The sequence below is a fragment of the Alexandromys fortis genome, unplaced genomic scaffold (assembly GCF_014885135.2).
Source record: "Alexandromys fortis isolate MF-2015 unplaced genomic scaffold, M_Fortis_MF-2015_v1.1 scaffold_128, whole genome shotgun sequence".
NCBI lineage: Eukaryota > Metazoa > Chordata > Mammalia > Rodentia > Cricetidae > Alexandromys > Alexandromys fortis.
The window spans coordinates 884,940-905,468 of record NW_026068012.1 but is presented as its reverse complement, the minus strand read 5'-3'; the positions used below and the strand labels follow the sequence as shown (position 1 = coordinate 905,468).

At 42.4% G+C, this 20,529-nt stretch overlaps 1 protein-coding gene and 1 non-coding gene across 10 annotated transcripts in view; both read right to left on the bottom strand.

Annotated features, from left to right (window-relative positions):
* The window catches only part of Ttc3 (tetratricopeptide repeat domain 3), a 96,330-nt gene that overhangs the window by 26,042 nt on the left and 49,759 nt on the right, over positions 1-20,529 (bottom strand). For 8 of the 9 annotated variants that reach the window (XM_050162047.1, XM_050162048.1, XM_050162051.1 and 5 more), the window contains 12 exons: positions 20,099-20,219; positions 17,615-17,737; positions 16,834-16,935; positions 15,667-15,759; positions 15,110-15,174; positions 13,364-13,500; positions 11,693-12,019; positions 9,020-9,271; positions 6,905-6,951; positions 5,977-6,033; positions 4,847-4,917; positions 2,410-2,574 (listed from right to left, as the gene is read on the bottom strand). In XM_050162047.1, the coding sequence (XP_050018004.1) occupies positions 2,410-2,574; positions 4,847-4,917; positions 5,977-6,033; positions 6,905-6,951; positions 9,020-9,271; positions 11,693-12,019; positions 13,364-13,500; positions 15,110-15,174; positions 15,667-15,759; positions 16,834-16,935; positions 17,615-17,737; positions 20,099-20,219 (1,560 nt within the window). The remainder of the gene's footprint in view (positions 1-2,409; positions 2,575-4,846; positions 4,918-5,976; positions 6,034-6,904; positions 6,952-9,019; positions 9,272-11,692; positions 12,020-13,363; positions 13,501-15,109; positions 15,175-15,666; positions 15,760-16,833; positions 16,936-17,614; positions 17,738-20,098; positions 20,220-20,529) is intronic. The other variant, XM_050162045.1, reaches the window with a different exon arrangement.
* On the bottom strand, positions 12,142-12,298 carry LOC126513669 (U1 spliceosomal RNA). The gene has a single exon (XR_007595406.1). It is a non-coding gene; the product is annotated as a U1 spliceosomal RNA (small nuclear RNA).

Sequence of the window (20,529 nt, the reverse complement as noted above, 5' to 3'; positions counted from 1 at the left end):
AATACCAGTAATGAAAATGCCAAATGAGAAGGGGAAAAACCCAAACTAAACAACTCTTATCTCAATGAGGTAACTGTTCACTAACCTCAAATAACTCGTCACCAAACCAAACTTTTAAAAACAGAAACATTCAATTTTCAGACACTAAACCCATTAAAGTGCTCACGAGGAACAAGCAACCGTGCCGAGGAGCGGAAATGCATCACACCTGACTAATAACTGTCCAAGACCAGATCCATGGGGTCTGAGCCCTCGGTCGCACAGCACGTGTGAACTGGTCTTGTTCATTCCAGATTGGGGTCTATTTTGCTCAAAGAAGTAGCTTCTTCCAAATAAATATTGTATTCATTATAAAAGAGGCAAATACAACTCATATGCACAGCACACCAGACACCACTAGCCGGCCTTTCCAGGAACAAAAGACTCCACCAAGGATTTCATGGCTAACCAATGCAACACAGAGACAACGTACTAGAAATAGGCTTATACGCCCCTCTAAAGCACAAAAAACCCTGTTCTATGCGCTAAATGCACGGACACACCTCTGCACCCGCTGCAACACTATTGTATAAATGCACGGACACACCTCTGCACCCGCTGCAACACTGTTCTGTTAGCACTGCTGCCCCAAATACTCGTCACCCAGGATCCATTTTAATGTGTTTTAACAGGATTATTTTTCTCACAGAAGAATCTGTTTCTGAAATGCTTCCGTCCTTTTCCAAGTTACAGTTAATGCAGCTCTGCTCTAAGACTATTCCCACAATCGTCATTCTTACAGAGAAACATGCTAAAGCCCACGGCTGAGGGAATATAAGGTGAAAAGAGTCACTGTGGAATCAATTGCGGAGACTGACATAATCATCAGCCACATCAACTTTGCAGTGCCCATGGAGCTGCCACTGCTAACAGGGCAGCAATATACATGCGCATGCAAGTTTTGTTAAATCTTGTTTCTTAAGACTACATGGTTTACTCCACAAAATGAATACTGCAGCATTGCTGCAAAGCAGCATTTTTATACCCATATTAAAACAGGGCCGGAAAGATGGCCAGTGAGTGAAACTTGGTGTGCAAGCTTGAGGAGTCGCTTTCAGATCCCCAGCACGGATGCAAATGCTGGGAGTGTTGTAGCCAGCCTCTAATCCCAGCACTTCGAAGCGAAGGCGGGATTCCTGGAGCAAGCTGGCTACTTAGACTAGTGATTCTGGTGAGCACTGTGCTCACCTGAGGCCCCGCCTCAGTGAATAAAGGGGCAAGCAAGCAAAGAAGATCTGACGTAAGCCTCTATGTGCACCTGCACCCACATCCCGGGTCCTCTGAGAGCAGACAGTGCTCTAAACTGCTGAGACATGTCTTCAGCCCTTGATTTATTTTCTTAAAGAAAGACTCAAGTACTATATACAACTTATTAATGAGATGCTCAGAATGGCCATGAGCCTCTCAGTTTTCTGAACTCTACATTAGGTTGCTTTATTCCCATCATTCACAATTACCTATTACATTTCACCTTTTTTTTTTTTACATTTTTTAAAATTTATTTTTATTCTGTATACAGTATTCTGTCTATATGTATGCCTGCAGGCCATAAGAGGGCACCAGACCTCATTACAGATGGTTGTGAGCCACCATGTGGTTGCTGGGAATTGAACTCAGGACCTTTGAAAGAGCAGGCAATGCTCTTAACCACTGAGCCATCTCTCCAGCCCTAAATTTCACATTCTTGTTTTAAAGGGGCTGACGTCAAAAGTGACCTAGACAGAAAAGCAGGCTTTCCTTCCCCAACGCCGGGCAGTGGGACAAGGCTCTGGTTTTCTCTCACCCTAACTTAACAGTCACAACCTGAGCTGCAGCTATGGCAGCACTGGGACCCCTTTCCCAAACCAAGGACAACATTCCCCGAGCTACATAACTTGACACTGTGACTGTGAGACGGCAGACACCCGTCAGCACAGGGACGAGGTGTGACAGCTGGTAAGAGAGGGCCCTGGACTGCACAGTTAGAGGAGACAGGGCTGACTGGCAGAGGGCACACGTACCTGCAACTCTGGTTTCAAAAGACAAAGACAGCAGGGTGGCAAGGCCAAGGCCTGCTGAGCTCCGAAGTGAAATGCTATCTCAAACCCCAAGACCATAGCCTGGTTTACCAGTCCTGTCAGGACGGTTTTAAAAGCAAAAAACAGCAGTATCAGTAGCTCAAACTGACAAACCAATGATGATCTGGACTCTCAATCTAGTAATCAAAAGCCCTCAATAAGCTTTGGAAATAAATGGCAAAGGTTCTGAATTCACATCCCCCAGAGGTGCGTCAAATACTAAACATGATAATAAATACGAGACACAATCAAACAGGTTGGATAGTTCCTTGGCAGTCTTGTAAGAGAACCACAGGAATGCCAAGCTACTTACTCATACAGAGTCGAACATTTCTGTTTGGGGTTAATGTCCCACAGCTTCTTGTTGCGAACAACATACTCGGTACTGTGTTGGTCATAAAGAGCTTCAAATTCTTCAACATCTTGCTTGAGGTGGTCAGGCACGGCAAATGGGCCTGCAGAATCTGAATTGAGCCTGCTGGGTTAAAAACAATTTTGTGAATAAATTTTTGGAAAGGAATATTTAATTGCAGACAAAGATACTAGAGAACAGGGGAAAAAAATCAACCTATAAAAATGTAATTAAAATAAAAGAATCAAAATAAAATAATTTCATTTTATACCACAAAAATTTTATTACCAGAGAATTTAATACAGAAAAGCTACAACTGACAGACTGGAGAGTTGGTTCAGTGGTAAGAGCATTTGTTGATATTGCAGAGGACACAGGTTTAGTTCCCAGCCCCTACATGGTGGTTTAAACCATCCTGAACTCTGGGTAGAGGGCATCTGATGGCCTCTTCTGATGGCTGCAGACATATAGGTCGGCAAAACACTGAACACAGCAAATGAGTGAAACTTTAAAATCTGCAGTTACAGCCAAGAAACACCGCAGCTTATATTCTGAGTAAATTCTATTTACTAAGAACATAATTATTTTCAAACTCCACATTTAAAACAAAAAGCAAGGCTGGTTAAGGTGGAACATGGATGAATCCCAGCACTGAGGAGACTCCAGGGGACTCTGGAGTTCAAAGCCATTCCACTGTGCAGATCAAGTTCCACGTCAGCCAGGACTATACAGAAAGACCCTGTCTCAAAAAATAGAAAACAAAAGTGTATAGCAGTATCCTGAAGAACAGGAGGAAGCAAGCTCAGAACCAACCCAGACCAAATAACACCGATGGGAATTCGGAGCCCACACCCTACCTACAGTGACCACCTCTGTGTTCACGACAAACTAAGAGGATGCTAAAGGAGGCAGGACCAAGGTAAGGAGCAGCCATGGAGAAATGTCCCAGGTTTTCCTCATCTCCTCTGCCAAAGCCAGAGTCTGAGCCTAAATGGCTCCTTCAGTATTTTCTCTCCCCTCTATGCAAAGGCCTTTTTAGGCTTAGAATCTGATTTAGATTCTTAACACTCTAAAAAAAACCCCAAAAAAACAAAACAAACAAACAAACAAAAACATACAGCTTGAATGTGGGCTTCAAGACGGGAATGTGCGGTTTAAATACTCAATCTGTCATCTGCCAGCTTTTTATACTTGGGCAAGTCACTCCAACCTACTAAGCCCTGGTCTCCAGGTCTATTCGCATGGACACAGTAATACACCTGTCCTGTGGCAGATGAATGGGGTTAAATGAGTTCCATGTCTAGAGTCCCAGAACAGACACCGGTCCAGGTCACTCTCGGTAAAGTCAGGCTAAGGTCTAAACGTTTGTGTGTAACAGCCCCACCCCCAAGCCCTCGTGCTGGAATTTCATCACCAGTGTGACGGGGTTAGGATGCGGGGCCTCCTGGAAGGCATGAGGCCATGAGAGCATACATGAGAACAGGATGTGTGCTTGTAAGTTTAGGAAAGTTTACTCTTCCATCTGTGAGAACACAGGAAGACGATGCCATCCACGTAGGCACTGGGAGGCAAGCAGACTTCTGGCTCCAGAACAGGGAGGAATACTCACTCCACTGTTTGTAAGCTATTCAGTTCAAGGTATATTGTTTTGGTAAATTTCTGGACCCTTGGTTTTTAATTGATTAATTTAAAGACTTCTTCATGTATATTTCTGTTTTGCTGACATACATACATGCATCATGAGTTTGCCAAGTGCCCTTGGAAGTAAGAGGGCTTCAGGTCCCTTAGAACTGGAATGTGGATAATTGTGAGACACCATGTCAGTGCTGGGAATCAAACCTGGGCTCTCCGCAAGAGCAACAAGTGCTCTTAACTACTAAGCCACCCTTCCAGCTCAGGACTCTATAGGTTTAAGTTCTTCAAAATAAAGGGTTTCCAAATGTGTCAATTTCATACATTCCTATCACGTATTTTATGTGTCAGTAATTATTTTACCCAAGTCTCTCCTCCCATAGTCCCATGACTTTAACACAACCTGAATGAATTCTTAAGGCTATAATTCTTGTAGCCATGCCATTAACTCAGTAAGGATTATCATAATGGATTCGTATCTCTAAGGACAGGAGGCAGGAAGGAAAGATAGAAGGAAACACAAGTCTGTAGTAAGTTGGAGTGACTCTTTTTATTTATTTATTTTTTACTTTTTCGAGACAGGGTTTCTATGTACCTTTGGAGACTGTCCTGAAACTCTCTCTATGGATCAGGCTGGCCTCAAACTCAGAGATCCACCTGTCTCTGCCTCTCGAGTGCTGGGATTAAAGGTGTGCCACCACTGTCTGGTGTGGCATGACTTTTCAAAGTACAAACACTTGTATTCTGCTGAGGAACTTATACTTACTTATGGTCTTCTGGAGTAACAGTCTCACTACTTGCTGTTACTGATGTTGTTCCAGATCCCACTAACATTGGCTGGTTGAAAAGAAAGAAAAGTGGCAATGATTATCCCATCCTAAAAATGATGAGATTCTATGGCAAATGATAAAAACAATCTCCCTTAAAAATGACTCCAGTCTACTCTAGAACTACATGGATTAAAAACGTTCACCTTTGAAATTCATGAGAATTTACATGAATACATGCACATCGACTGTGAATATTGAAAGCACCTACTCAAAGTTTCTCATAAACAGAATATATAGCATTATAAATTTTAACAGCTAGAAAAGGGTTGAAAATTAAAACTTAGGGTAGTTTCCAAAAAATGTAAATGGTGTAAGAAAGTAACTAAATATTCATGTTTTGTCAAAGATGCAAAGCTAAGCTGTGCAGAAACCCCCAAGCAGCTTTCCCTCCTTTCCTGCCCTGTCTCCCAGCTGTCCCTCCCTCCACACTAGAGCCATGCAGACCTCCCCTCATCATTTAAAGTGATGCTCTTCGGTCTCCTGGGCTTCGAGCTGAAATGAGAAGAAGAACGGATGATGGCAATCCGTTGATGGTGGTGATGGGATGGCTGGAATTCATCACCTTCACTAGTTTAGACAGTTCTGGATACCATAAAGACAAACATTCTTTCTTATTTGCTCGTAAGAGTCAAGTGGTATTACTAGTAAGCATGTATCAGCTAGTGTGCTCTTAACTTTTTTTTTCTGTAAGTGCATGAATGCTGTGGTGTGTGTGTGTTGATGAGTTTTTGCAGATGACCAAGCACATGTGTGTGCATGTGTGTGGAGGCTACAGATTGTCATCATGTATCTTCACCAGCCATTTTCCAGTATCTTGCTGGGCCTGGAGTACCCACTGGCCAGCAAGTTTCAGGGCACCAGCGGCACCTGAGTAACGGGCTGGGTAGCCCAGACAGGAACACAGGGACCTTCCTGCCTACTCTGTTCTGCTGTCACCCTCATGGAGTCTCATATGTGCTCACTCAGACAAGGTGCTCCACACTGCTCCACGAGCTGTTCCTTCTCACTAACATATTCACGACAGTTACTGGAGACTGAAGAATCACCACTCAAGAAAATTCCTTACCTTTGAATCTTTTGGCTTCTTTTTCTTGCCTTTGTTTTTTACCTTGATACATCCAAACTAAAAAAAAAAAAAAATCAAAATGAGCATCAGGGACTCCTCAAACAGTAGTCATAATCTCAATGACAACGAGCACACTCACTTCCCTGACTAGCCCCATAGATAAGTGTCCAGGCATCTCTGCAGTGGAGTGCAGAGTGCATCAGACCAGGGACTGGTTAAAGCAGGCGTCCAGCACGTGGCCAGAAACCGGGCAGAAACATGAAGGAAGCAGCATGTACCTCTCTCCACACCAGGCAACACCTATCAACTAGAGCAGCGTAAGGCACTTTCCAAGGACAGAGGATTCTCTGTCCACTGGAAAACAAGACTTTTCCTCCTCACTAGAGTGTTCTTTAACTGAAGAGTCCCTACTTGGCCAGAGAGCATGAAAACCAGCCATGGTCTCTGAGGAAACATGACTCCACAACAACCCCTTCATACCAACAGGGGTCCTGCAAACAAGATTCCTGTGTTCCTCCTTCTAGAACAATCGCTACCATCTTTCTTGATACAGGAACTCTTCCTTTCCTCTTTCTAAAACACGAACATTTATTAACTTGAAGATTATGAAGACTGTCTAGACAGGGTCGCATGAAGCCTAGCCTGCCCTTGAACGTCTGGTCCTCCTGTTTCTATTTCCTGAGTGCTGGCAATGCAGGTCTGAGCCACCATGCCCAGTTATGCACTGTTGGGGATGCAACTCAGGCCTCTGTGCATGACAGGCACCTCTTACAAGTGAACTCTATTTCCAGAGGTGTAACGACACTGCTCTGTTGATAGGTCCTCTGTGTGGGTGTGGGATGTTACCCGTGAAGCCAATACGCACTGCCTGGCTGCTCCTCTGCCTCTCTGTCTAACATAGAGAAAACCCCGAGACTCAAGGACTTACCGGCATTTCATCACTGTCTTGTTTCCTTAACACAGTGCACCGGCTATCTGCAGGGGGAACACAAGTCTCTGAGGTGACTCCATCATTTGTACTTCATCACATACTCACAAACCACCCCGGGGACCACCAGTCCAGCCTGAGCTCTTTCTTCACCCGACTCTGACACAACTCAGTTGGAAAACCAAGAGCAAAATGACTGACTAGATGAGAACTCAGCTACCGAGAAGCAGCGTCACCCAAGCCAGCATATTTCGAGAGCATTTTTGCTGCCATCTATGCCAGGACATGGGAATACAGAGATGCCTGGTGCCAATGAGTTCACATTCTACACAAAAGAAAAAAGAAAGGAAGGAAAGAAAAAGTCCCTGTAACTCAGTGTCACAGACGCCACAACAAAATAAGCAACAGCGAAGCTGGCAGACCAGCAAAGTCTTTGGGAAGAAGCCCAAGGAGGACAGGGAGGACAGGATATGTAGGCGCACCTGGAGGTGAACAGGCAACAGGAACCATGTTGGGAAAGACTTGGTCATTCCATTAAAGGACGAGCTTAGCTGGCCCAGGGAACGACGACAGGACCGTCACATGCAGGCAACACCAAGCAAATGTTTCCCATAGAGAAGAGTTACTGTTTCTACAGAAGTGACTACAGGCAATATAACATGCTCAGAAACGCAGTGGTCAGAGTCTCAACTACTGTAACAATCTGACCATGGAAAAGAAGATGTCGATGTTGGCCTACAGAACTGAGATGAAGATAAAAGTGTATTTGGACTGTGACAAAGTAGATATAACAAGAGTAACAGAAAAGAGTCAAGACTAATTCTAAGTCTCTTGGTTGTTAGATAGATGATACCAATATAAATGTAAGAAAACGATCAGGCGAGTTCAGCCGTATTTCTTTCTTTTTCTTTTTTTGGTTTTTCGAGACAGGGTTTCTCTGTGGTTTTGGAGCCTGTCCTGGAACTAGTTCTTGTAGACCAGGCTGGTCTCGAACTCACAGAGAACCACCTGCCTCTGCCTCCCGAGTGCTGGGATTAAAGGCGTGTGCCACCATCGCCCGGCTCAGCTGTATTTCTTTAAGGGGCTTTTGGTTATCTGTACAGAATCCATGTGGAAGTAAGTATGCATGTCTAGTTCAGGTTGGCTGAGGTTCCCAATTATATCATATCACTTGTGAAGATACTAAATACGCAAGCCAATGGATTCTGAAAAGTTTTAACAAGTACAATACTCATCTTAAACAAGAAGAGGTAAAACTAAAAATGTCTCAAGTGAGAAAGGGAGGGAGAGCTGGGAGACGTGGTAACATGGCCAGAAACCTGATGCTGTGTGTCAGGAACACGCGAGAGGGACCTGTGCTATTGGTCTTGTATGGCAGGTTTGTGAGCAGAGCAGTGTTTTGCTATTTCAAGCACAAAACTAATGGCAATAGTCAGGCTATTAAATATGGTATCCCTTTTAGCCAGTCTGGGACACCCTCTTCTAAAAACAAACAGCAGTAAGAGCCTTGCACTACACTAAGTGTCCTGACACATGGCAGCACTACAAGGTCAGAACTCAAAGACAAAGGGCACGAAGCCAGAAAACTCATACTTAACAACGTATAGACTCTGACGCTAAGAGAAAAGGAAACAAAGCAATAACCGCAGGAGGTCACATAGATGAAAGATGGGAAACCTAAGTTAACTTAGACTCTAGTATTAAAATTTTTAAGTAAAACAGAATCACACAGACCAAATCAGTTCATTACAAGGATGAAGAAAGCCCAAGAGAAGCTAAGTAAACGAGCTGCTATCCCATTTCCTCCCACCCTGGTGTCTAAGCTCCACCCAAATGCTGTCCAATTCCGCCTCTCCACATCTGCAGTCTCCCTGAGACTGTCCCTGTCCCACAGACTTCACAGAGGAAGGATCAAAGGCTGAGACCTTAGTTGAGGTACTCAGTATTCTTCCTATTTCTTCTTAATAAAAGACACTAAATTGTTCTCTACCCCACTTGGCAGAAAACACAAACATTTAAACCACACCCAGCACTATTTTTGTCAATAAGTATTAAAGTAAGATAGGTCCCCAATCCGTAACACCAGAGACTACAGACCTAACTGTGCTCACGTACCCATTATGTCGAAGAACTCATCCAGAGCGCTGTGCAAGGCGGGGAACTTGTCTCTGTGCTCTTCCAGCAGCCAGATCAAACAGCGGGCTTCCTGCACCGAGTCAGGCTCGCAGAAGTAATCCAGCTGCTTTCCTTCTATAGAGCCCAGTTTGGGGCCGTATTTCTCATCCCAGAGGAAAGTCATGACGCTGAAATCAAGTTCCTTGAGAGATGCTCCGTATCGAGTAAAGAATGGTCCTGTGGCATCTAAGCCTGAAACAGAATACAGTCCAAATCACAGAAGTCAAATCTTCAGCAGAACCCCCAATCATTACATCCTCTGGAAGCAGCTCTATTTACAGTCTGCATACTTTTCAGTGACAATATTCAAATACTTGATAAACTCGTTAAACTATGGTACATTTCACAAACAAGACCTAACACCGAGACAGCCATAACAATTCTACAGTAGATGAGGACAGTGAGCCAAGCAGTTCTATGATGACACTAAATTCCCTTAAAAATATCATTTTCACTAATTCTTGACTTTTATTTCTAAGTGAATTGCCAAGATTTTACAATGTTTTCCTATATACATTTCATACCACCAAGATGTATAATATGCAAATCTTCCCAAATGCCTTGAAAAGAACTATGTTGGTTGGACTCCTCCAACACCTCCAAGATTTGTTTCTCATCTTCCAAAATATGATGGCTCCTTGCTCTCTTCCTCCAAGCCTGAAAACTCCACATCAGTGACAAGGAAGCCCACTACTCACAAATGCTTCCAAAAAGCAGAACAAAGTGAGCTCAGCTTCCCTGCATATACCTCAAGGGCACCCTCGGCATAGGCCTAAGTGTCAAGTCAGCAAGGTATCATTTGTAAAATTATTCTGGTGGCTGATTCCTCTAGACAAAACACTTAGCTCACAGAAGGCCCGTGGTATGAGAATTCGGCATCTTTAAACAAAAGGACCCACACCTTCAATAAAGGTTTAACTGCCAGTGAGCTGCACACATTCCCTATCGATACTCTGACAGCGACAACTCGTGTGCTCCGCAGGTGAATGCAAGCAGACATCACCACGCAATGCTAATTTTCTCTCTCCTGCAAACTATTTCTCCCTCCATCCTTTTTAAAATGATCAAATAAATTGACTTCCAAATTAAACATATATATATATATATATATATATATATATATATGTGATTCCACTGCATGGATTTTTGTGAGAAAGAAGTAAAATTCCATGAACTAAAAATTATTTCCTTTGTAAGCGAATGTGTTTTAATCCAGGTTAGAATAAAAGCTTAAGCTTACTTTAGAACTTTAAACTGTGTATATTGTAGTGGTATTTCCCTTCTATTTTAAGAAATACAGCTTGCCTGAAGTTCAGAAAAGTAAAACAGCTACGCTGGCCAACTTTACAGACCAGGCAGCAATGACACACACTTTTAATCCCAGTAGCCACACTAGATTGCTAGAGAAACCAGGGGGTAGTGGTGCAGGCCCTTAATCCCAGAACTAGAGATGATTATAAAATGATAGGAGACGGCTCTCAGTCAGTCTCATTCTGAGATTCCTGGAGGCAGGATCACCATTTTGGACTGAGGTTGAGGTAAGAGTGGTAAGTTGCTTTGCTTTTCGGATCTTCAGGGTGAACCCCAATTTTTCTCTAAGTTTTTATTAACCGAACTTCAGTAGAGACTCACTGTCTTCAGAACAAACACGGACTACATGAGAAGGACTTGGGATTTCCTGCTAGTGAAGAAATGCAGGTCCCAAATAAAACATAGACAACGAAGAGTAGTGTTGTCCCTCTAACCTCTGGAGCATAGCCCAGGTGAGACTACTTCTCCGACTCTCCTCTACAGCAAACAATGTAAGCAGTAACTTTTTAATTTGCTTATCTGATTAACACCAGTGATAATCATCATTTAAGAGCAATTTTCTGGGACGAAAACCCAACAAGGCCCTTAAGGAGATCTGCAATCATCACACACCATCAGCTCTCTGCAGAGGCCAGGCAGGCCCCACCCAAACTGATCTGAGAGACCCTGCTCTCTGTTCTGAGGGTCCCCGTCCTCATCAACAGCTGCTAACCGATCATGCATTGTGCCTGGCCAGCCGCCACCCTAACCCTGCCCTCATAAGGCCAAGAGCATCCTCACCCAGTGTTAAACCATGGCGTCTACAGTCCTTGCATGGCCTCTGCAAAGGGCCTGCACTGACGGAAGTTTCCTCAGCCTTTCCTTCTCCCAGTCCAATCGGCAAAGCCACGACGGAGTGAAAGCAGGTGAATTCACAATAGGCAAGTACACTCCCCGGATTTCTCCACAATTAGCCCTATCTACTTATTGCTGCTGTTAAGCCTTTTCCCATGGAATCTGAATTTTTTTGTTTCTCAGCACAGAAGCTGAAGTGAAGCCTCTGTACAGACAGCAGGGTGCACAGTAAGTAAACTGCGTACATTTCCATCACTTGTGACTTAGCTCACACAATTAAGCCTGCCTTTCCCATTCTCTTCATCTAAAACAATGTATTACAACCTGTCTACAGTATAAGCTGAAACCACCTGACAATGTACTCGTGCATTTAAAACACTTAATGAAGACAGCAGAGTGAAAGGGCTCACAGGCCTGCGCTTACCCTTCCTGCTACACAACAGCACTCTAGAATGGAAAGGGACATACCGAAGCTATTCAGTCTCTGGATCCAGGGAGCCAACTTGGGGTCTACTTCTTTCAGCTCACTCAAAACATGCAGAAATATTCGCGTCTTCACTCTGTTCTTTTCTTCAACCAAGTGACTGATAACATAGTCTACTGCTTCACTGAGAAAATTTTTGCTAGAAAAACATGTTGTGTAGTCTTCTGTGCTCAGAACCTTCCAAGAAAGCAGCTCTTTGAGAAGTGTGGAAGTATTCAATATACCAGACTTAATCTTCTCAGCGTTCTGCTTGATGCACTGCAGGATTCTGTCATCAAGAAACTGACAACTCTTAACAGCATCCACGGTCCCTAAGAGAACAGGGGGTAGAAGAAGCAGGACTAATCTGCAACTGCACAATCAGGCAAGCACACCACGTAGCGTGCACAGTAACTGACAAAGAGCACAGTGTTGCTGGTCTTTGTTTCTACAGACAGGAACGTGAATGCAGTCCCCACTACCACAAACTATGCAGTCAGTTTTCCTGCATCTGGGGAATCAGAGGGATCAACACATCCAGAGGCAATGGATAAGCCTTGCCCGGGAAAACCAACTTTGTGATTATGATGTCTTCCCTGCCAGGTAAGGTCCGATTTCTGTTTCTACTGAAATCAACTCAGGAAACTTTAAATATGGAATATACAATTTAATAGTACCCCTGAAAAGGCAGGAAAGTTCAAATTAAGTTGAAAATTCAGAGAATAAAAAGGTACTTTGAAGGCTGAGGCAGGAGGACCACAAGTTCAAGGTCCACGCTGCCTGAGTTCTGCATCAGTGGCTAAGGCCAAACTAAGCAATGGAGTCAAAGTGCCTCAAATAAAGACAAGGCAGAGGGCTCTGGGCACTGAGCTTGCTAGGACCTGGGTTCAAGCCGCAGACCCAGGCTCCCAGAGCGAATACTTTACAATCTTCTTTTCACATCACGTATGTTACAGCATTTAAAACATAATTTTCTATAAGATAAGCTTTCTTCTCTCAAGTATTCTAACCCAGCCTCACCAACTACACTTCAGATGCAATAGTCTGGAAGAAGCACACAGTTAGTACACTGCTGGAAAAAATTCAGTACAAAAGATAATTTTCCAAATCTCCAAATACCAGGTAGATGAAAAATCAAGCAGCACGGAAACTATTTCGTTTGAGGAATATACAATAGAAAATGGAGGAAGACTTTCTCAACTTGAAACTGAAACTAAGTGTGTGAGCTATTCCCAGGACAGGAAAATCGTTTGAAACATTTATGCTCTGCTCAGCAGTGAGAACACGAGCATCAACTACACGGTCAAACTGCCAGACTCTGGCGTAATAAACCGACTCTCACATTATTCCACATCATCACTAACTCCGTTCCGGATTCTGGACCTTAGATCCACTTAGCACAACAGACAGGGCCTGGTCACACGTGACCCTGGAGAGGTGGTCTGCCTAGAGCAGTTCCCTGGGGTTTTGCTTTACTGCGCTCCACACCAACATACTTGTCCCACAGTAATAGAGGCTGCATTTAGGGTCAGTATTAACATACTAACAAAAATCTGGTTTGGGGATATTAAAATACTAACTAAAAGCAGTTTTCGACTCAGTAAAAATATGAAGAACATTCCTATTGTATTTTGAGACAGGCAGACACTATTTCCATGACCTGCACATCTGAGTACCTTCTGGCTCTTCGGTTTTGGGTGGGTTGCTTTCTCTTAAGTCCTCTTCCTTTCTTTCTTGTGCTAACTTTTTGGCCTCTTGTTTTTGGATCTTCCTCTTCACTTTTTTGTCTTCTTTCAGCCTTAACTTCTCTAGGCTGAGAGACATTTACAATCAGCAACCATTTATCTCTGATAAACTCAGTAAGCTAGTTTCCCCTGTCTAGCGTAGAGACATTCTCCAACCATAAGATTAAGATTTTTTCTTAAATTAGAACCTGTCCTACAATTTCTGCTCAATACAAAATTTTTAAGACCAATTCAGTCAGAATGAGGAAGCTATTTTATAAACACAAGCACATCAGTCTAAGGATGCAACAAATAATACCATGTGGATGCTGTGTCCAGGTGTACAGATGACTGTGTGGTCAGTACACCACGTGGATGCTGTGTCCAGGTACACAGATAACTGTATAATCAATACACAACATGAATGCTGTGCCAGGTACACAGATAACTGTGTGGTCAGTACACCACGTGGATGTTGTGTCCAGGTGTACAGATGACTGTGTGGTCAGTACACCACATGAATGCTGTGTCCAGGTGTACAGATAACTGTGTGGTCAGTACATCACATGGATGCTGTGTCAGGTACACAGATGACTGTGTGGTCAGTACACCACATGGATGCTGTGTCCAGGCACATGAACGACTGTGTGGTCAATACAAAAGGAATAAACAGTCCATAAGATCACTTGTGTAACCTCTCATTTAAAGTCATACCTTATAATAAACCAACAAAGTCCTAGACCTAAAATGTAAGAATTTGGTGGATGTGGTACTGTGAAATAGTTCCAACAAATAATTCTGCTCAACTTTTGTTTTTCTTGGTCACAAATGATACAACCAAAAGAGAGAAAAATCAGTTTTTAGAATGAAACCAAGCAGCAGCCCGGAATGAGAAGAAAGGAGGACTGGGATGACTTGGTCTGAGCAAAGATGGAGAGACGCAAGATGTGGGAGTGATTTCTTACTAATAAAGAAACTGCCTAGGCCCATTTGATAGGCCAACCCTTAGGTAGGCAGAGAAAACAGAACAGGATGCTGGGAGAAAGAAGCTGAGTCAAGGAGTCGCCACGATTCTCCCACTCCAGACAGACGCAGGTTAAGATCTTCTCTGGTAAGTCACCTCTTGGGCTACACAGATTATTAGAAATGGGTTAGATTAATATGTAAGAGCTAGCCAGTAAGAGGCTACAGATAACGGGCCAGGCAGTATTTAAAAGAATACAGTTTCCGTGTAATTATTTCGGGCATAAGCTAGCCATGCGGGCGGCTGGGTGCCGGGGATGAAGCCCTGCCGCTCCTATCTCTACAGCAAGACACTGAGAATTTCAATGTAAGAACTAGATACAGGTTCAAAATGTTTGCTGAAGAGATGAGATTTTTTTTTAAAGGCTTTTGAATTAAAGCTAAAACAACCAAGAATGAATATACCATTTTTACCAAAGTGCCAAATCTGTTAACAAACATTAAATCACAATGTGAAATGTCATAATTTTAACCATAAATCAATAACAATTTTCATTCAAGTTTCATTAGTATTTAACCATTCCAGGCTAGTCTAATACTTTTTAGTTTTAAATATGTATTAAATATTTTAATATTTATTTTTTAGTATGCACTACTTTAAAAAACAGCATAATTTAGATAACTTGCATTTAATATAATTATTTTACCTGACATCATAAAAGTGAAAAGTCTTACCTAGAACATTTCTGTTTCAGAATAGGTCTTGAAGGAGCCTTTTCTTTTACAATCTTGTGTTCAAACTTTAAATAAAACAAAGACAACACAACTTTTCTCACACTGTCATGACATAAGCCCGAAGCACAAGGAGCAAGTCTCAGAAGCGCACGGCCAAGCTCAACTGACAACCCTGAAAGTTCTAGTGAGTAATACCCAAAAGGAACCAGAGACACTTTAAGAAGAAGTTTTAAAAAAATTATAACCAAGGAGAAAAGCTAATATATTATAAATGTTATTACAACCCCTCAATGCTGTTACCCCCAGATTGCTAAATTCAAAATAATCTAAGGTACTCCCGTCTGCTCCCCCAAAGGTCACATCCTCACCAATACCCAAAAGTTTGAGAGAGAAAAAAATCAACAAAGAGCAAAAACAACAGAACTGAAACATAAACCCACCCTCCCTGTAAGTATCAGTGATGAAGAACACCTCACTGCAATGCACACCCCAACCCCTGCACACTACATAACTCCACACACTGTATCAGCTTATGACGTCTTTTCTTTGTTACTTACTTCACATTTAACTTGACCACCACTGCTAAAGATGATGATCTTGGAAATGACTCCCTCACAGTCAGGCGTGAGACAAATTCCTTGTAGAAAATCCTTTTGATTTAAAAGAGAAAGGTGATATCCACAGTGGATAAACCAAGATACATGCACTGTCACAACCCCAGGACAGTGTGCACCTTCTTCAGCAAGTCCTAACAACCCTTCTATCAAAGCAAAGTGCGCTCACATGACGTGAGCCATGGCTAAGCAGTAGCTCGGTCCTTTCACGGACTGGCCACTGCCTTTCCCTTCTGACACAGGAACACGTTCCAGGAAAGGCCACTCTTCAACGTGCTTTCAGAAACAGAGGAGGCACACAGACCCGAGCTGCCACCCCTCAGCCCGATCAACAACTGGAAACTTTGAAGCACTTAATCCAGAGACAGAGTTGTCAGTGAGCTGTAAGGGAGCACTGCAAAGATCTGTGTTTACGAGTACTACAAGGAGCCGGGCGACCAGAGAACACACGATGGTCAGGAAGAGAGTGGGAGAGACCCCATGGCAGGTTCTGCCTCACAGCCCTCTCTCCAGGTGCATTACAATGTGCTTCTACCTAACCTGACTAACTCCTACTGCTAAGTTATGACACAACCCCTCTTCCCCAAAAGAAAACAGTTCCTTTGGCTAATTCCATACAGACCATAAGTATATTTTATGGATGCAAATTAGACTGTAATATTATCCTTTCAGAATGTTCTTGATAATTAGAAGGCCCACCCAGAAGAGAAATAACATATATTTTAAGTTGGTTTCTTAAATTTTGGTAGAAAGTAGACGTTTTGAGACTTTGAATGTTCATCAATACTTTCTGGTGACTAACTGGACAGTCTCTGGAGAATAATACTGTGGAGCATAACTTAAGATATGGACATTAAAACCAAACCTTAAAACGTTTACTTTTGCTAATAATGATGAAAATGCTAAACTTAAGTAATTGCCCATACAGTCACAAAACATGAACACACTGCTTTCCTGCCTTGTTATTACCATGTATAAAGCATTATAATTCTGGCTATAGAGCCCAGGAAGGAATATGCATTTGGTAAAAACTTTTTAAAATCAATATCCAGAGTGGGGGAAAAAGATCAATGCACAAGCACAATGCAAAAATCTAACCTCATGCCTTACCTTGTCAATTTTGTCATTAAAAGTTGTTGTTTTCAACTTTTTCCAGCAGTTCATGTGAAATTCTACCTTACAGTACTGACAACAGCTGATTCGTATAAAACCCTGGAGTAAAACAAAAAACAACGAAAAATATACTTTTAAAACACATCTGTACCAACACATGCATGATAGCATACACCGAGATAATTAGAGATCTTATATTCACCCTAACTAGGAATGCCACTTCCCTATGGAGAGATATGCTTCTACAGCACTGGAGAACTTGGCATCTTCACTTCCACAGCAGGAAGATGCACTATCCTTCCGATACAGCAAGTGCTGGAGAAACATTTCTTCTGACCGACTAACTAGAGGCAGCAGGACAGTGGGCAGCTGCTATCTTCTAAAGTAAACCTTTAGCTTCAACATTCAGTGACAGATTTGCCCTAAATTAGGTCTCTAACGAATAATTCAGACATCAATGGCCTTTAAATTCTCATATTAAAATTTTATACATATTTAAAATACAACAAGTCAGAGGAAATAATCATTTTATATCCTATGTTTCAGAGAACAAAATGGAGCCAGTTAGCCCGCTTTTTCAGGTCACCAGCCCACGTCGTTTACTTTGGTTACTCTGGGTTTCTGTGTAATAAAACAGAAATATAAAAAACTCTAGGGAATGGGAAGGAAGAAGACATAAAATTGCGCCCAGGCCAGAGAACCTATGAGCCTCTACTCATTGACTCTTTTATGGATTAATTCTGAGGAAGTTTTACAAAACAGCAAGTTTATTACTGACCTTAAAGTCCGGATCAGTCAGGTAAATCTGAATTTTGGAATATCCACGGCACTGCTGATAGCAGCAAACAGCATCAGGCACAGGGGGAAACTTGCATTCTTCAACAAACTTCTCCAGCATCGTCTAAAACAAAATGTATGAAAAGTGATAAACACTGCCACACCACTAATATCAACAAAAATGCTGGAGATTTCAAGAATTTCTGCTATCATATATGGTCTGCCTAAGAACAACCTACAAAAGCTTAAGTTTTTTCTTTAAAAAGTCAATATAAGATTGCGGGAAAAATTATTGTGGGTGGGATAAAACACAACAGGGGACCAGGCTTTGTTAGACCATTTGTTAATAGAGAAGTTGTTTGGGCCTATGGCAGGGCAGATTATATCCAGGCTAGAAGAGATATAGAGAGGGTGTAGGCAGAATCAGGGGAAACACCATGTAGCTGCTGAAAGAAACAGATGCCCACCGGAACCTTACTGGTAAGCCACAACATCGTTGCAACACACAGAGTAATAGAGATGGGTTAATTTAAGATGTAAGGGCTAGCTAGAAATACACTTGAGACACTGGCCAAGCAGTGTTGCAATCAATATAGTTTCTGTGTGATTATTTGGGTCTGGGCGAGCAGGAAATGAACGATCAGTCTGCTACTACAAAATATCTTTATAATGTCAGTCAACATCTAAACTTTATACTGCTGTAACCATCAAAGCTCATTTTACAATATACAGTTCTTAGAAACCTTATTCAAGAATTAAGAGGACTCGGAAGCTAGAGAGAACCTTATGACGACCCTGTGAATACTCTTTCCCGAACTCTGTGCTCCATGGAACATAACAATATAAAGAAGTCTAGGGGAATGGGGAGGAAGGGACATCTAGAATCCACACTTCTACCTGGCCCTCTGAACCCCTCTGAACTTGTACTTATTTACCCTGAAGGATTTAGTCCACCGCTACGGGGGCCCCCAGAAGATCGTGCAGGGCTTGCAGTGCTGGCTCTTGTGCCTCTACCTCAGCCTTGTACCAAGACAGAGAAAGTTAAGCTTTGTTCTGTTCTAACCTCTTCACTAGGCTGTAACTTATGCGCAAGACAATTCACATAAGAGTACAATACTACATTAGAATTTCTCTGTGTGACAGATTCTTGAGCCATTTCCCCCCTTCAGTGTGTGTGTGTATGTATGTATGTATGTGTGNTATAAAAAATTTTTTTTTGCTTTTTCAAGACAGAGTTTCTCTGTAGCTTTGGGGCCTGTCCTGAAACTCACTCTGTAGACCAGGCTGGCCTCCAACTCACAGAAATCCGCCTGCCTCTGTCTCCAGAGTGCTGGGATTAAAGGCGTGCGCCACCACCGCCCGGCCCTTCAGTCTATTTTTATAAAAAATTTTAAATCTGTCTCTGTGTTTTTATGTTATGTGCATGTATGTATATGTACCACGTGTGTGCCTGGTGCCAGAGTTTAGACAAGACTATTAGATCCCTGGAACTGGAGTTAAGGGTGGCTATGAATCATCATCTGGGACTAGGAACTGAACCTGAACCCTCCAAAATCAACTAGGCTCTTAGCCAATGGGCATGGCTCCAGACACAATGCTTCAGGCGCTTACAGACTGTGCTGGTGTGAACACCACACAAACTTCTGCAGAGAGCACGCTTTCCTTTCTCTGTACACACTGAGGCATACGACTGCTAAATCATGCAGTATCCTGTATTTGACTATCTGAGGAACTGGCAGGCTATTTTTACAGAACTATAGCATCCTTTTCCTGTACCCTGCCACAGCCGAGTGGAAGCAACCTGGCATGTCACTGGTTTTCATTTGCATTTCCCTGGTATTGATACTGTGCTAATTGCCCACTTTTGTATTTTCTTGGTGAAATATCTATTAAAGTCTGGTCTTCTTTTTAATTACTCATCTTTTTTATTGACTTTTAAAAGTTAAGTGTGATTTTTAAGATTCACCAAAATCAAGTTCTAAGTGTATATGAGAATTCATACGTAAAGCCCTAGCTCACAAGATTCACATGTGGTTTAGTCTTTTTGGATCCAGGAATGAATCCTTATAGCCTTAGAAATGACAGTGATTTCCTGTTTTCTGAGCCAAGTACAATATCAATAACTACAGTGTATTAATAACTACAGTGTTTTAATAACTACAGTGTATCAGTAACTACAGTGTAGCAATGACTACCATAGCGCTAATAAAGTACCAATGCCATACTGACACCTAGGTAAAAAAGTATCACATATTCTATAAATTCCTTGCCGCTCATCACTTCACCTCTCCAACTCCACCTTCCCCAGTGTAAAACAGGAATGGTCATGATCCCCATCTCAGGACTGCTTTAGGGACAACCAACAATCAACAGAAGGTGTGAGTCTAGCGCACAGGTGGTCTATCTGCCTTCAGAGCTGTGGGCAGAGCACGGTCACTACGTCCTCTATAACAATGGGCTCCTGCAGCAGAATAAATAAATTTACCTTGATTTTTTCTGGCTTAGATTCTTCAATAATCACATTGCTTGTGGGCCAAGTTAGAACTCCAGGAAGACGATAAACCAAAGTCTTTGCTTTTTCAAAGTGATTAAGAGCTTCAAGAAATCTAAAGCCAGAATTGGGAAGAGAAAACATTAGAGATGTGATGTAATTTTACTCCACAGGAAATCTCACCAAGATCTCAAACTTAGCAGAGACCATATACGATAATTCAACAGACATAAATATTCAACGTAATATATTTTCTTTTTAAAACTTACAACACTGCTGCTACTTCCTGCTGCAGTAATGTAAACAAAGTGCATCTCTGTCCCAGAATCCCTCACACACCTGACCCCGGCCAGACAGTAACTAGAAACTAAAACAACTTTCCATTCTCTGAAAAACCCACAAAGAAGTTGTGGGCACATGCTAAG